The sequence below is a fragment of the Passer domesticus genome, chromosome 1, assembly GCF_036417665.1.
Source record: "Passer domesticus isolate bPasDom1 chromosome 1, bPasDom1.hap1, whole genome shotgun sequence".
Classification (NCBI taxonomy): domain Eukaryota; kingdom Metazoa; phylum Chordata; class Aves; order Passeriformes; family Passeridae; genus Passer; species Passer domesticus.
This window is the reverse complement of record NC_087474.1, coordinates 121,550,202-121,567,913: the sequence shown is the minus strand read 5'-3', so window position 1 is coordinate 121,567,913 and position 17,712 is coordinate 121,550,202. Positions and strand designations below refer to the sequence as shown.

The 17,712-nt window shown below is 37.2% G+C and overlaps 1 protein-coding gene across 1 annotated transcript in view; it reads left to right on the top strand.

Moving 5' to 3' along the window:
• The window catches only part of ALKAL1 (ALK and LTK ligand 1), a 36,538-nt gene extending 20,890 nt beyond the window's left edge, over window positions 1-15,648 (top strand). The window contains exons 3-6 of the mRNA XM_064386197.1: window positions 6,079-6,132; window positions 9,963-10,043; window positions 12,112-12,188; window positions 14,992-15,648. Of these exons, the coding sequence (XP_064242267.1) occupies window positions 6,079-6,132; window positions 9,963-10,043; window positions 12,112-12,176 (200 nt within the window). The 3' untranslated portion in view covers window positions 12,177-12,188; window positions 14,992-15,648. The remainder of the gene's footprint in view (window positions 1-6,078; window positions 6,133-9,962; window positions 10,044-12,111; window positions 12,189-14,991) is intronic.
• Window positions 15,649-17,712: the final 2,064 nt, after the last annotated feature.

The following is a 17,712-nucleotide window of genomic DNA, read 5'->3' as shown; positions in this document are numbered from 1 at the left end:
GATTCAACCATGCTTAACATCATCTGCTGCTGAGGGCTGTGCTGGGAGCTGCTGTCCTGAGCACTGTGAAACCTCAGTGTGGAAAGTGCCCCAGCCAGGGATTGGGATCCACTCCCTGTCACAGCTGCCCACTGTGGTGACCACATGTTTCTGTCCACCTAGAGCTGTTTAACCCAGGTGAGAGCTCTAAGCACACACTTCATGCTCCATTTATTCACAGGGTATTTTATCTGTGATTCCCATGAAAAACACCTATGTTTTACGCCACACCACACTGAATTTTTATCAAATGAACATTAACAATTTTTTCTCCACTAGGATGTCTTATCTTTGCTTTTTGAACTGTTTTCTATTCTGAGCAAAACTCTTTTTAATCTTTTGTTAAATTGAGGCAGTACATCTGTATCTAAAAGTTGTAGGAATAGTTATGTATGTAGATTAAATGCAGAGAAAGGATGTTTTCGGACATTATGTTTTTGAATATATATATATATTTTAAGCACTGTTTTTCTAGGATTTCACGTATGTTTGGAACAATCATGCTGAGGATACTTTCATGTCATTCTATTCACTCATCTTCCTAGCATACCGCTTTACTTGGGTATTATTATCTTGTTGTGGTTGAATTCCATCTCTATTGCTTCAATTCCTCTGGGAACTTATAAAATTCTTTACGAATTTACATTTGAAAGATTTTGTTATCATTTTTGTTACCAAATATTTTTTGTTCTGAGCTAAATAAATCATCTTGACATTGTTGAAAGTATGCATACCTCCTCCTATAAGTGTTTCACCTTGTATTTTTGCAGTAGGCAAGAGTTGCCATCTTTAGGCAGGGTGGAGAATTTGTAGAAAAGAAAAGCTTCATCCAAATAAATGTGACTTGTCTGTGTAAGTACTTGAGACAGTTTTGCTGACAGTGTTCCAATATTTTTGGGAGCGTGATATTTCAACCATTGCAAGATTTATTTGTATACTGTGAACCAATATAGCCTTTGTGTAAGTTGAAACTTTGGAGAGTCTTGTCCTTTAAAATGTCACATTTATTTAAAGCTATGCTAAAACATACTGTGTTGTAAGCAGTCTCATGACATGAAATGTTCTTTCTAAAAAACAAGACAAAACAGAAAACTGAAACCCACATGCTATTTTCATGCCAAAATGTTTTGGAAGCCTGCATCTGGGTTTATAATGGAAGAGTCAGCTGCATCTTACTGCTGACAATTTTCTTCTGCCATTTCACAGATAAAAACCCAAGAAAATGCACTGTGCACAACTCTGGCCGGATGTCAAACACCCACCAATGCCACTCTATCACTCCCCTCTGCAACTGGAGAGGGGAGAAAAAATATAATGAAGGTTCATGAGTTGAGATAAGGACCTGGAGAGATCCAACACCAAATACCATTATGGGCAAACAGGCTGGAATTAGAGATACTAATTGAATTGACTACTTACAAAATCAGAGCAGGATAATGAGAAGTAATATAAGACTTTACAAACACCTTCCCCCACTGCTCATTTCTTCTCAGCTCTACCTCCTTCCCTCAGTGGCAGAGGGAGACAGGGAATGGATATTTGATCTGTTCATTGCATGTTGTTTCTGCTGATGTTTCAGCATGGTATCCCTCCCACAGGAGAAAATTCTTCATTAACTTCTCCAACTGGAGCCCGTCCCAAGGGGAGCAGTCCTCCACAAACTGCTGCTATGTGGGCCACTCTTTCATGGGGTGCAGTCCTTCAAGAACAGGCTGGTCCAATGTGGGTCCCTACGGGGCCACAAGTCTTATCAAGAAACCTGCTCTAGTGTGGGCTTCTCTCTCCATGGGTCTGCAGATCTTTGCCAGGACTGTGCTCTGTCATGGGCCTACCAGAGGTTCACAGGTATCCACTTACGCTAGTGTGGGATTCCTCCAAGGGCAGCAGGTGGATCTCTGCATCCCCCTGGACTTCCATGGGCTGCAGGGGCGCAGCTGCCTCACCATGGTCTGCACCACGGGCTGCAGGGGAATCTCAGCTCAAGCAAAATGGAGCAACTTCTCCCCTTCCTCCTCCTTCTCCAGTGACCTTGGTGTCTGCAGAGTTGTTCCTCTCTGTTCTCAATCTGCTCTTCTCTGGCTGTAGCTACATCTGCACAATAACTTCTTTTTATTTTCTTCTTAAATATGTTATCACAAAGGTGTTACCACCATTTCTGATTGGCCCAGCCTTGACCAGTGGAGCACTTTTGCTGTCTGATTGACACAAATTCTCTGAATAAACTAAAAATATAGAAAAGTTGTCTGTTGGGAGCATAAACAAATGGAGATCTTGCTTTTTTTTCTGCCTGAAGATGTAGAGGTTTTATGTTCCAAGTCAACAAACTGTTGTGTGGAGTTGGCTTATTTCAGGGCTGTGATCACAGTTCTTTTTATTTATACTCCATTAGGACATGAATGTTCCTGGCACAATTATGGTGACATGATACAGGAGACAGTGCAAACACAGGGTAAAAATCAGCATGTGCTGTTACAACTTTGCAGTCTGAACTGACAAAACATGGAGAAACTGAAGGCACAGAAAGGTGAAAAGACCCACTGAAGGTGGAACAACTATGTCTTACGTTGCAAGCTGAGGACAAACCTGAGACCAGGCTGTAGTTTATTTAATCTCAGAGTTTTTTTGTAATTTCACTCAAATTAGTGAAAAATGAAACATTCCTGTCATCTGCTGAGTCCTGAATAACAGCTGAAAGAGTAATCTTCTGGGGAATTAGTTTTACAACAGTGGTAAAATCAGCTTTGGAGAATTTGAGAAAGGAGACTTGGATCAGATGTTGCTTACTGATTCCTAGCCCAGACCTGGCTAACTCTCCCAGCTAGGATAAAACTCAGGTAGATCTAGTCACCTCTTACCTAAAGCCATGAGATCTCTGAAATGTCATAGCTTGATAGAACTAACAGTATGGATTGGTTTGGAACCAGCTTTGCATTATAAACTTAACCATTCTGTCTGTTAAGCAGTGCTGGAAAACCCTCTAAATTTCTCTTGTCCCTAGAGTTTACTGTAAATATTTCTGCTATTTTGGACAGAAGAGCAAGCAGCAAATCCATTTTAGCACCTTTTACTACTTGCCCTTGGCCAGTGCTCTCTGTGGAAGGACAGGCAACATTTTGCCCCAGATTAGTAAATATCTAAGGATATGCATAGAAGTCCTAGTGTAAATAAGAAATAAATCCTAGAACTAAGGTTATTTATGATTATAAACTGAGATTATGCCCAGAACAAACACAGAGTCAATAGCTCAAGTGCCTTTTAACCCAGATGTACTCTGTGGTGAGCAGTGCAGACTTTGTAAGCCTGGGCACAATAATGCCACAGTCTAAATATTCTCCCAGCTGAATAAAGCCAATGTTACTATATCCCATAGGATATACACTGGCTGTATTTTAATAGTTTGCATAATATGGTCTTGAGGCAAGAATGGACTGAGTAATCTCTCTCCACTCAATATTTTCCATTCATATAGGTTTTGCACGTAAAACATTTTATTTTTTTCATTTTCCTCTTTCTTTTTTAGTTTTCCCAGTGTGACTTTGAAGTGTTTTGATTTTAGTAATACTTTGCCAATCTATCTTATTATATTAATGCTTCTGCTTTTTTTTTTGTGAAATTAGTATGTCAAACGAATTTAACTTGCATTGTGAGTATATGAGCCTTTGTTGTGAAAAAGGACACTTTAATAGGTGATAGATAGTACATAGATTATGACTGGAGCAACTAAGAACTCGTTAGAAACCAGAACAAGCTATTTCAGGGGCTTTTTCGTTATTTTTTCAGCTTCATAGGAGAGCTTGTCAGAAGTATGTACGAACTTGATATCCTGCTCCTGGCTGCAGGGTGATCAGGAGCCAGTGACACATATTCTATTCAAAGATGTTCATTAGTTTGATTGAAGAGCTAAGTCCTTTGGGACCTCAGACTCGCAGTTGTGTACAGACAGAAGAGCTTGGCTACGCTGCTGGAAGAGGGGAGAAAATTACTGCGCTTGTGTTGGGCAATTCATGGTTCAGGGGGAGTTGCCTCTGCCATTAGAGCCAGAAGCGTTCCAGTAACCTGTGCTGCCTGTGATTCTCATACAAATGAGCTTAGGTTATTTTTGTGCTGGGCTGGGGGCTCACTGATTGTGTTTTACCCAGCACATGCACTGCGCTATTAAGCAAAGGAGCGCTTGAAGGAAGCTGGGCACATGTTGAAAAGCTGATTGCTGCCCGGAGGGACAGCAGCCGCAGCAGGGGAGCAGCAGGCACGCAGGCAGCATGGCTCGGCTGCTTTTCAACACACAACTGACCTAGATTTCCCTGTTGGGACAGGCTGGTGTGAACTCTGGGCCAGTGTGGAAAGCAGTGTTCCTTCTCAGTCTTACCAACACTGCTACAACTGCAATTTTATACTCGCAGTGCACAGCTCCTTGACAGAGCATCAATCTGTCCTCCTGTTTCACCTTCTGGCCATTAAGAGGTGGGGTTTTGGCTGTATACAGACTTTGCCTAAAGAATTTTATGGGGCAAATAGAGAATTTTATGGGGCAAAAAACAGCTACTGTTCCCACAGGAAATTCTATGTACTTTGCAAGTGTCTGTATCAAATGTTCTTTGTCAGAGCAAGAACGGCCAGTTCCTAGCCTATCCTTCACCAGACAGTGATTATTCATCAGCACTTGTTCACTTGAGGCATCTCATTCAAAACACACACCCTATTTTTCCTTTTTGTCTTCTTCATTCTGTATAATTTTAAACTATCTGACATTTCTTATCAGTAAAATGCTAATTTTATTGGAGAAGGCGTGGCATTTCTTCTGCAATGAGGAAAGACATTAGTTAAAACTGATATATTTTAAGGAATCTTAACTAAAGTAGGTTTCCTAATCTTGGTGAGTTGCAGTAAGACTTGGGCATTTTATCTTAAAATCCCAGCCTAAAAATACACCCATGTGACCTCTGAGAAACTGCCTAAAGCCAGTGGTAAGAATTTATCTTGGCAGATAACCAATATCTTCCTATAGTATGAAAGGAAACTAGCTCTCTTCTGAGCTAAATGTTAACTCAGACTGGGAATTGGAAAAAAATGTAGGAGAATACAAAGATTTGAAATTACTTTAGATATAAGGAAATTGTTTTATTGAATAAATGCATTTAACTGCAGGTCCCAATCCTGCAGGTTAGCAATGTTCCTTGTCCAACAGCCAGGGAAAGTTCTTTGAATTTGACGTAATAGGCAGCTAGTTACTGCCTCCAGTAATAACTGCAGGTACCCAAAAATTTTGAAATAATTTTTTACTGGAAAATTAATAAGACTAGGGGGAGGTGTACTGGTTCTGAGGGTATTTACTTGCATCAAAAGTTTTTGCTGTCAGCCAGAGGCAGCATCCCAGTGAAAAAGAAGGAAAAAAAAGAAAAAGAAACTTCATCTTTTGTGTTATTTCCATTTTCTGTTCCTTGTGATTATTTTGAGTGTTCTGAGGCTTCTAATCTCTTGTACTTTCTGTGAAAAAAATTCCATAAATGGAAAGGGAATATTTTAAAATTCACTGCAATTTTGACAGGAGAGGAGAACCCTTTTTTTACTAGTATTACAATGAAAATGTTCATGGCCCATGTCTATTTTAGGTGATTTGTAGGAGACTTTTCAGGTACTTGTTATTTCAAAACCCAAAAAGTAATATTTAGTTGGTATTCACATAATTATTATACATAATTTCTTCAAATACTTACATACTTGTAAGTATGATAATATACTTATATTATTTTTAATCTTTCTATGCTTACAGCCCCCCTCAGACCTAATATGTGCAGAAATTGGTGTCAGAAAATGATTGTGTGTTGTAGAATGACCATTTAATACTCATCTGGGAATTACCTGAAGTACTTCACCATTTTGTTTACATACCCACACCCCCACAACTATAAAAATTGATTCTATAGTTGATTTGGGAATATATTTGGTCTCTGTACATCAGACATCTTGACATATTATGCTTTCAGAGCTTTTATTGTAATTCCTAGGCTTCATAAATATTTTTTTTTCTTCTCTCCTCAGAAATTTTTCCAAGAGATTCCAGTCTAAAAGACAAGTTCATAAAACATTTTACAGGTAAGGCAGCTGCCTGGTTTTTCCACATGTCCATACTCTAAGTAGCTGCAAATGTCACACCACTAATTTTTTTGAGGCTCAACATTTCTGAGGCTAACATTTCTGAAGTTAAATGTGCATATTTTAGAAGTAGAAATTTTTGAAGAATTCTAGTTTCATTAAATAATCAACTGAACTATCTGGTCTAAAATAACTTTCAAAATGTGACAAGTTAAAACATTATTTAAAAGTCATTGCTTAACTTTTATCCTCCTATTGTGCTTTCCATATTTATTTTCACACTCACTAATTTTAGAACTTCTCATTCGACTGTAGATATTTTTAAGAAACAGACCTTTGTGGCCACGTAAATTTTTACCAAATCAGGGAAGATTTTTTGCATCTGTCTCATGATATCTATGTGTGGACACTTATTTTAATAGTGGAAACAGATAGAACAAGGAAGAATTAAATTAGTGTAAATGAAATATAGAAAATAACTTGCTGTTTCAGGTATGAAAGTTTATGATGATAACAACCAAGTACTTGAAAACTGAGGAGCTGTATAATGCACTTAACTTTGGGACTGTGTTGTAACTTCTGAGAAAAATATTGTACCCTCTGAATATATGAAATACATGTTGCCAATGACAAGGTGCTTGCACTGGTTCTTTGCTCTCCAGTTCCAGCTTTCTGTAACTCAGAAAAGTGAAGGTCTCGAGGTGTGACACTGCAAATCTCATGGTGATTTTCAGGGTTATATGAAGTATTAAAACTAAAAGCTAGACAAATATTTGGATGTCAGAGCATGAAAAAGAGAATTGGAAATAATTATGCATTTGCTCATTGCTGGAAATTTCAGGCAGTGCTTGACAAGAAGGGAAGGTATTTGTTGTCTCTTTTGCATGGGGGAAGTGTATTCCAGCCCTTGGGATAGGCATAACTTTAAGGATCTTTCTGCCAATGGCTCACTGCAACCCAACAGAATCTACAGGAAATGTGCCAGAGCCAGCTGGCCCTTCACCCTTGCAGTAAACAAGAGTAATTGTGAACCTGATCATTTTCAGTCCATATGAGAAAGAAATCAACATAGAGCTTCAAACTATGCTGTGCTATGTGACAGAGCAACACTAAAGATTCCTCTCCTGGGGAGAACAGACAAGAGAGATTTGTTTATGTTAGTACTTAATCTATTTCCTTTTCATTTTTAGCTTTGGAAACTCCTCAGCTACCATAAAAAGCTCAACATAAGAATCTGGGGAAGCTAAGTAATGAATACAGATTGAGTTTCATTACTCAAAACCAGGGAAAAACAGCCATGAGTTTTACAGAAGTTATTGTGAGAGTGGTAAATCACAGAAAAGAAAAAAATACTTTAAGGCCTGTCTCTGGACCCATTCATGAAATTAATAGTCCTTTTCTGCATGAATTTTATTTAGTTGCCATCAAAATTGCTGAAATTACTTGAGTAAGATTAGTTGGAATGAATGAGGAAAGCAGGATCATTCCAAAATACTGAAAGTTTATTTGTTGACTCAGAATTTCTGCCTGCAGTTAGTTTCTTTCTTTCTTTTTCTTTCCTTTTCTTTCCTTTTCTTTCCTTTTCTTTCCTTTTCTTTCCTTTTCTTTCCTTTTCTTTCCTTTTCTTATCTATCTATCTATCTATCTATCTATCTATCTATCTCTTTTTCTCTCTCTTCCTCTCTCTCTCTCTCTTTCTCTCTTTCTTTCACTCTTTTTTTAAAATATATCTTAAGATCTTCAGGGGTGGAGTTTTCTGCCTGTTGTTTTGTATTTTATTTTATTTTTCATAGTTTTACTAGATCTTGTAATCCATAGGCATTTTCTTAAAATACAGTGGATTTTGTTATTTTGTTCCTATCATAATCGTCTAGTAGCCTTCATTAATTAAACTGTTTGATTACAGTTCTTACTAGTTCAGAATTAGGACATCCAAAACTAATGAAGTGGTGAAAAAAAAAAAAAAAAGAGAGAAGCTGAAATCAACATTACATTTACAGTACATTATCTTTATAGTTTCAGGGTTAAGAAAATTATTGCACACTTCTCATATGCCAGGAATAATAGACACATTTTAAAGCCAAATAAGAACCATATGTAACAGCCCTTGACTATAGGAAAAATCATAAATAATCTTGTGAGTCATAAAGTAATCTATCAATTTAGCTTGGAGAGCCAGCTGACACAGAGTGTTTTGTAAGACACAATAAAATTAACAGCCTATTTTTGATGACAGGGAAGAGAGCTAGAAAACCATATATTATCTGAAGGGACATGGAATTTATTTAGTGACAAAAGCCAGTGTTTCCATATATGCTGGATAATTTAAAATTACATACTTTTCCTTGAGCCTAATTACTCACTCAGAATAAAAAAATGGCCACAATATTCCAGTTCAGACTTGCAAAGGCTGCTCTTCCAGTTTGTTGAAAAGCTTATTTGTGGCTTAAAAAATCTACTGAAACCCATGTATACTGTAAAATAAATCTAATCTTCAAGTATGTTCACTGTCATAGAGAGGAATCATCTCTGGAGCTCATGGCAGCTTGGCTTCGTTATCTAGAGAGAATTTGCTTGATGTATTTTACCAGGCTCATAAACCATCTTTCAAGTTATGAAACAAGTATTTTTTTCCCAGAAATGCTTCTTGGTTTCCTCTGAAAGGAAAGTTGGCCAACAAAGTCTGCTTCATGTGAATAATTTTGTAGCATTGCTTGAAGCAAGCTATTCTTATTCAGGGTTCCTACTTGTACTAAATTTGCATTTAAATTTAGCCTTATTGACTTAACATCAGTTCACGTCAATGTTTTCTGTCCAAATCACAGGATACTCATCCCCAGCTGTCAGTGGCAGTCTTGCTAAGCAGGTTACAGGATGAAAATATTGCATTTTTGCTCTCCTTTTCATCTTGAATGTCACCAGTAACACTTTCTGGGGCCATCAGCAATTTTGGAAGGGGTCTTTGGCAACTTGTTACAGTTGAGCCATGTTTTATAGAAAATAGACCCATAGAATGGTTTGGATTGTAAAGAAGCTTAAAGATAATCTAGTTCCAACCCCCTGGCCATAAGCAGGGGTGCTTTTTAAATCAAATATTAATATAAACAGATGACACTCTATATCCAAAGAAGAGAGCAGTACACTACACCCTGGACATGCAGGGATTTGTCTTCCCAAAGATGAAACATATCCTGCATTCTGCACATTGTATGCTTTTTTACTAGGATTATTTAACAGGAGATCAGGTTCCTAGATGTTATTCAGCTGTCATTTTTTTCCCTCAACACCCACACTGTATATTAAGAATTTTATAAACCATCCATGTGCAAATTAAAAGCATTAGTACATGAAAGTACTTCATCTTTCCAGGAGTTAGAAACTCATATTTGCTTAAAATGTTGCTTTTATTTATCTTTACAAATAGTATCCTCAGTCCAGGTGCATTATTCCTTCTACATTAGACTACAGACAACCACTGAACAAACTAAATTCTATTGTAATTGTCATTCTATTTTTTGCCATATAAGAAATTTTACTGCTAATTTTGAATTACTGGAATTTCAAGGCTAAACCAGCCCATTATTTTAATGTGCCATTTTTCTGTTTTCTATATCATGAGCATAAAGGCACAGCAACAGAACTTCTTTCTGTTATTTCACTAGCATTATTATACTTGTGTTGCATCATAGTTGTTTAAGGCATAGTAAAAGACTAAATGCAATTTTAGCCAAGAGAAAGAGAACTTAATGCTATGTGTTGTTGTCATTCATTGAAGCTGTGGAGCAGTGACACTGAGAGCTTGTTGTTAACTCCTCCTTACTTTCAAACAGGGCCAGTCACATTTTCCTCAGAGTGTAGCAAGCACTTTCATCGACTCTATCACAACACAAGGGACTGCTCAACACCAACCTGTAAGTAGCAAAGTAATTTTTAATGCTAGCTCTGATACTTGCTTGAAAGCAACACACTTTATCTATTAAGAGTTTGATGTCGTGGTCCTTTTTTAACAGTTACTCTTTAGCACTACATTAAAAAGCATACCCAAGGTCTTCTAATATATAAAGATTTTCTGTTAATGTCCTTGCTGTCAGCTGAACATCATGGAGTTCCTTCAAAGTGATGCTGAAACATATGAAATGAAAACTATACTGAAAAAAACCAGTAGGACATGCTTATGCAGAGGGCAGATATTCTCCTTCTTGCTTGCTCTCTTTAGCTTTCCTTGTGCAAGATAAAATCGGAACCATTCTTTACCTTCTATTAATGCTTAATAGTAGAGTTGTATCTTTGGGGTTTAATATATTTCAGCTTGTGAGTATAATTTTCTATTACATGCCCATTGTTAAACAACATAACATAATTTATCAAACAAAATCCCCAAACCAAAATGGAAATTCCTGAAATAGAAGTTACTTCAGCATTCTCTAGTGCAATGGACAGTTCAATAACAGTCACTGGAAAAGAAGCAGTGTGTTTTAATTAGAGAAGGTGAATCTCATTAGGGATGTGTAAGCACAAACTGTGGGCAAAGTTTGGTGCTTTGGAAGCTTTTCAGGATTTAACATGAAAAAGCAATGGCACTTTCTGGCTGCATCACTTAGAAGCACTGTTTGTGAGCAGCTGAGATGCATAGCTCAGCACATCAGAGGACTTAGTGTTTGAAAGGGGGTGGAGCAGCCCTCATCTTCATTTGCCTTTACACTTATCAGAAGCTGGAATATAGGAATCCATGGCTGATCCTCAAAAGTTATACATGCAGCTTTCTAAGTAGACACAGGAGTAAGCAAGGCGTATTTCTGTTACGTGCTGTGCAATGAAAAATACCATGTTGCATGTTGTATGCCTTGACACATGGATCCAGAGCATGTGAATATTATTCAGACTCTTATGTATCGCCTGAGTGTTTCACTTTATTTCTAAAGAAACACAGTAACATTATTTTTCTTCTAATTAAATAGCCTTTCTTAAAGTTAAAAACAAGACTGTGATTTTGAATGGTATGAATTACTTATTTTTTTAGTTCAACTATCAAAGCAAATTGTAAAATAACAAGGGTGATTTAAACCACAGCAGAGTTTTTGTTCCCCCTTTCATCAAGCAAACCCAAAGCAGACAATGAGTTACATTCACCTGAAATGTTCTGTTCTAAAAAGGAAAGCTAAATCTTCAGATTTGTCTCCACCTTATCTATCACTCAGGCTGATCATAGCCAAGATCTTTCCTTGTGTCTTTAGAAGGGTTTTATATTTTCTGTCAGGGACACCTTAGTCATCATGGGATGTCTGAGGATGAGTTATTTCCTCTCCTTATGACATGGTTATACATTGTACAAATATTTTCTGAGGAACTGAAACCCACATAGCAATCACTTTCTTGCCATTTGGCACAATTTATATTAAGTTTTATTAAAATACTTATCAAGCAAGAGAAGCAGCCATGTATTTCTTGTTAACAAATATCAGAAAGGATGGCAGTGACTTGGGGTCCACTTGAACCAAGTAGTCATTTGAACCAAGGGCACATGACAGGGGGATTGGAAGTGGGAGGTTAGTATCTTTAGTCTGATTATTAGGAGAAGTACTTAAATGTGAAAAATACGGAATTAAATCAGTATTAATAATAAATGGAACAATAAAATGTTTGAAACAGCCTGACTTCTGACTATGTTATGGTGATGGTTACAATAGCCTCCCAGTTAATGAATTAAATTCCCAGTCTTCCACACCCCAGTAGAAAACTTCCTGGTAGAAATTTAATTCCTTCCATCATTGGTACGTCTCCTCTAGAGTGCTGATGATGCAAAGGTACAATCTAATATTGCATCTTGCACACATAATTCAATGAATTTCCATCAGATAACAGTTTCACTGTGTAGAGTTCTGAAATTCAAGTACAAACTTTATATTTAATTTTATGCAGTGTTTTGAGGGTATCTGGCAACTGAGATTCATAATTGCTGTGGGTAATTCTGTTTTATAGATTACAAAAGGTGTGCAAGATTGCTAACGAGATTAGCAATGAGCCCTTTGTGTACACAGTCCTAGGATGTTTGCTATGTAAGTATAATTTTCCCCACTCATTTTCTTATTTGTTGAATGGTCTTGTGGTTTACTTCACACTTATACCTTGTTATCAGGTGTGCATACAAAAATGTGGTATTATCAGAGTGTATCAACATGCAGCTTTTGCATTGCAGAACTGACTGGCTCCCCCTGGAAATACATAGAAGCACAAATACCTCTGACAAGCCCCAGTGTAATTTCCTACAAGTCACTTGTGACACTGCAGTCCATAGCTATGCACTGGGTGGCCTCTTACTGTTCAAAATTTCAATAAGGAGTCTGCTTGGTGAAAGCAAAATGCTCAAGGGCATCATCAGCACATTTATTTCAAGCCATTCTGCAGAGGACTTTGTTGTTAATCCATGGAAGAAAGAGAATGTCTTGTTCTCAGGTCTACCAATGCAGTCTTCATAGATACCCTGTCAATTAATTTCTGGGAGCCCTTTTCATTCCCATATTGTCTTCTGAGAATTTCTGAAAAGTTAATAACCACTTCATGGTGATGGAAGGAAACTTAACATAAAGATATGGAAAGCTAAAGGTTTCACTAAGTAGTCTGAGGAAGAAACCAGTCCATTCTTTTTTATGAATAACATGTCAAATGTCAGTTACACAGCACTGTCACTGATGAAAGTAACATCTCCAAGTGAGCTGTTTTATCCTGTTGTTTGAATAATAATAAGATGGTTATACTTTCAAAGGTTAATTTGTAAATACACACACTGGTTGTTATTATTAACCACTAAAATGTATAAGCTAAGTGAATTTTATTTATTTAAATTTCTTTGAAGATGGTTTCCTTTCACCACCTCCTCCTGACAAATACTGCAAGCTTGAAGCTTGGGGGAGTTGTGTATGTCACTTCTTCCTGCATCAAGACTTCAATTCATACTAATCAAGAATAAGAAAAGAGTAGGATATGAGTCAGTGTTAGCTGATTTGATTTCTCAGTGGAGGTGGGATTCATTTTGGTGGCTGTGCTTTAAGAATATGGCAATATTTCACTTATGAGAAGAAATGACATCATTTCTTTCTCTTAATAATTTCTTCATTATTTCTTTTCTTCTTAACAATTTTCAGTCTCTGTGGCCTCTTGATTTCCAGGTGTTGAATATACCAAGGACAGCAAACCAGAGATTGACTAGGCATCTCCTTACTTTGTCTGTATCTCCTTTTCATGACTCAAGGCAGGAATCCTTTTCTGAAAAGGATTAAAACGAAAAACAGTTGGGATGGGTACTTAAATTCCTGTTTGTTTTTTAGTATCCTCTTTTAAAACTCAGCTTTCTCAAACATCCCTCCATTCTCTTACTTTCTGCAGTTTTACCTTTTTAGTCTCTGTTTTTCCTTTATCTGTATCCATTTCCATCTCTAGATTCATGTATCATGGCTTTCAGAGAGATTTCTGGTGTTCCAAATTTTTTTCTTTTTCTTTTAAGAGAATGAGTCAAAGATCTGCCTACATATCCACAGTACAGAAGCATCTATCTCATCCTATTTCCATCTTTAAAACACAAAAGGATCAAAATTTGCTATGATTTTCAAAGCCAGGTGTTTTAATTTGCCTGCCAAAAATACATTCAAATACTTGAAAAATAGGGAAGAGAGCTTTTAAATGGTAAGCACTGCTAGCAGCTCATGTGCACTGCATTCACTTAAAGTTGTATCTAGGCTAGTTTTCTCTCTACTTTGTTGAAAATAGAGAAAACATTATAGGAAAAAGTAGAGCCATAATCTGAGTGTTCCCCAGCTGTCTCTGTGCTCCCTCACCCCATTCCTCCACTAAGTACAGGAGATAGTTTCCATCATAATGAGACATCCTCAGATCTTCATGTTTAATCATATCCACTGATTCTTGGAATGGAAACATTTTCTTGAGAAAGGTGAAGAGTGGTGGGAGTTGCTCTCTCTGTTCCCTGTTAGTAGGGAGTGCAACAAAGGAGTTACATACATTCATCCCTAAAAAACATTGCATTTCTAACGTGATTCTCTGATTGCTTCTACTTCATCTTTTGGCACAAGGGATCTGCTTTCCTCACCACCCTCATACTAGCATAGAGAGGACATGGCCATAGATTCTGTTGCCTGTAAGAAAATTTGCCATCACTTTAACATCTGACAGTCTTGGAGATTCTTGGTTGCCTTGAAGAAGGAGGTTCTCTCACTTGAAGAACTGACAGCTATTTTTAAGCATTTTCCTGCCAGTACTAAAATAGGCTGCCTTTTCCTCATTAAAAGAAAAGCTACAGTGCTATTATGCAAATATTTTCCTTCCTCACCTGTAAATATCCGGCTATACAAAGAAGACGTGGTCTTTTCCTCCTCGAAATGAACTTTTGCTTGGGGAAGGGCAATCGCCTGCCCGCGGATCTGGCCGCGCAAGCCGGGGCGGATGTTTCAGCACCATGGAGAGGCGCCGGCGGCTCCGGGGCCGGGATTCCGGGCACATGCTGCCCTTGTAGCTCTTAGAGGTTTGGGTGGGTCTGTTTTCACTTCCTGAGTCAGATCCCTGCAAGTGGAAGTAAAGCATTTGGTGAAACCCAGAATGTAGAGCTGCATGTGGCTGTGTGCAGGGGGAGCTCGCCTGCAAGGTGCAGCAGCGCAGACCTCCGTGTGTTAAACCTCTTGGCACTGAGGATTAGTGTTCACAGGAGGCAAAGACCCACTGGCATTTGAAGTTAATCTTACGATTTATGCAAGCCACAGGAAACTGTGGTTTATGAACAGAATTTTGCTAAGCAGTCTGCTTCTCTTGTTTGAAACTAGTTATAAAATGACATGTCATTTTCTCTTGCAGACTTTCTACCAAGGAGAGAATTCTGCTTTGCCAAGAAAGTGCCTTGAAATCTTCAAAAATGGAGACACATCTTTTATCTTTTTGATTTACAATGTTTTGTTACTAGATGCATTTTATTTTCATATATTTGTCCGACATTCCATATTTGTGTGAAACATTATTTTATTTTGTAAATTTGTTGCCTATAGTTCAGACAAGCCAATTATTTAAATACATTGTATATGAAGAATACTAATGATATACTGATTAAATGTTATAACCGTATGCAGGGAGTTGGTAAAATTTTGCTGTTTCTCTTGTTCCGTTGTATTTACATCGTTCTGCTCAGGCTCTTACTCTCATTATTTGCACTAACTTGAAATGCAGAAGTCTGTGTAACTGAAATCTGAATAAGCTGTAAGTGGGGAAGTTTTACTTGCCATGGAAGATATTTTATATTATGAAGCTTTGTTAATATATACATAAATATTATTGTGCATCAGAAAAAAATTTGCTCAGAAATGCACCTTGCTTTCAGGAACATTTGTATGACTATTCTGGATTTTCATCAGTTACATTTGTACCGGCACTTATGGAAAGAGTTGCAAATAATGTAAATATAAAGACTGGAAAGCTGCAATGCAGTTTTGGTGGAATAAAGAACATAAAAATAAACTATTTTACAGGAGAGGTTATTTAAGTATATTAAAAGGTCACTTATTTAATATATATATTTATTTTTCTGGTGAACTTGAAATAATCCTCCACTGAGAACTTCAAACTTGTGGGTTTAGTATTTTAAAACATTTCATTTTCATGAGGTATTTTTTTTTCAGCCATTTATTCTTCAGTTGAATAAGGTGTGAACAAAAATGCTTCATGTACGTAGTGTGAACAACAGAAAACATCTGCAAGTATGCAAAGTGGGTAATAAAAAAGTCTCACAGGACAAAAAATGCTTTAAATTATAATGCCACAAATCCAAGGGATATAATGAATGAATTTTGCTGGTGATATATCAGTCTTAAATATCTGGGAAGACTCCAGGGCACAACTGCTACATATTTTTTATTTAAAATCTAATTGTATTGGTCACATTTGCCATCCATTTGTTTTCTCATCTCTTTTATTGCAAGCTCATATGATTGCTTTACAAAGAACCCAGTATCCAGTGGGGGTTTTACAGTCAGATCCAGAGTAATTGACAACACACATTGATTGCTATGCTCCAATCACAATTCTTGAGATTGACTGACCAAGATAATCCCTTCAGATTAAATATTATCTCTACCCTTTCCCTCACTGTGGGCTTCATGAATCCCCTAGTTTCTATGCCCAGCACATTTCCCACTACAGAACAGCAGGAAAATTTTGCCCTGGGATTCCTCATCAAATAGCAAAGAGTTGCCTTGTTATCCAAAGGTGTTTTCTTCCTTCCTTTGATATGTTCGGTGTATTACTGCATCAGAGCTCTGCAGTGTCCTGTGATGCTCTAAGCATTCCAACCCACAACTTTCAGAAGTACTTGCTCCATCTCTAGTCCCAGCTAGGAAGTTGTCCTGTACTATTTGTGATTATTTGGATTGGTTTTCTAACTTTCTGTGATCATGTTCTGTTGGTAAGAGAAAAGTTTTCAAGTCTCCTTCTAATCTGTGTTGAAAACAATATTCATACTGAAAATCCCAGTGGTTTGAATGATGAGAAGGATATCTTTGGATCTCTGTGGGTAACATACTTCATAGAAGGATTATTGGCCAAAACACTTCAGTGGAGGACAAAGGATGAGGCTCACAACAGGCAATCAGTCTCCAAGAAAAGCATTTGTCTTTAGTCCCACTTTGATTTTTCCACTCTGGCTTGCTAGCTTCACAGTCTAAAAAAGGTTTCTCCTTTCTTTCCTCAATGGACTGAAAAGAATTCAAGTTTTTTTGTTTTTTTTTTTTCTGAAAATTACTTCTTGTGATATCTAAATTCCAATGACAAGACCTAATTGGGGTTATTTAATAAAATCAAATCTAGTGTGCTAAATCAAGGGCTTCACCTTTGCAAAAATAAAGAAATCTCCCTTCTTTTGAGTCAAAAAGTGATTAAGTCCCTATCTTAGAGAAGATCCACAGATGTTACAAAGATGCAAAATAGAGATTAGTATGACAAGTTCAAATATTTATGAGGGAAAAAAAGAAGTAATGAAATGATTAAAGGGATAAAACCCCATGGTTCTTCTTTCCCAGAAGTCAAATGGCTTAGATTTATTTTTTTTTTTCTGGAAACAAATTACTCTTTGAGACATTTGTGGCATGCATCCCTTCTTTCTGTTTGGCCCCTTTTTGATGCTCAGTATGCTCTAATAGCTGGAAATACACCCAACTTTTTCTAACCACCCCTCTACACATTTGTTTGTCACTACACTCCATCATGATTTTTAGATGCAGGGATGCTAAAGTTAGTAGCAGAAAAATAATGAAATAGCATAACACAGTCACTTTCCTGTTTAACCTGAAACATAATTTGTGAGATCTGTTAATGGTCCTACATTTTAGGAAGCAAGTCTAGAGGATGGTTTTTGGAAACACAGTGAAGAGCCAAATGCCATAGAAGCTGAGAGGAGATGATACACTCAAGTAAATTGCAGTTTTGTCATGTTTTCACATGACCATTGTCTCTTCCAGATTTTCTTTCATTTTTTTCTCATGCAATTAAATAAAAAAATATTTTGGCTTCAGAAATACTTCTGATTATGGC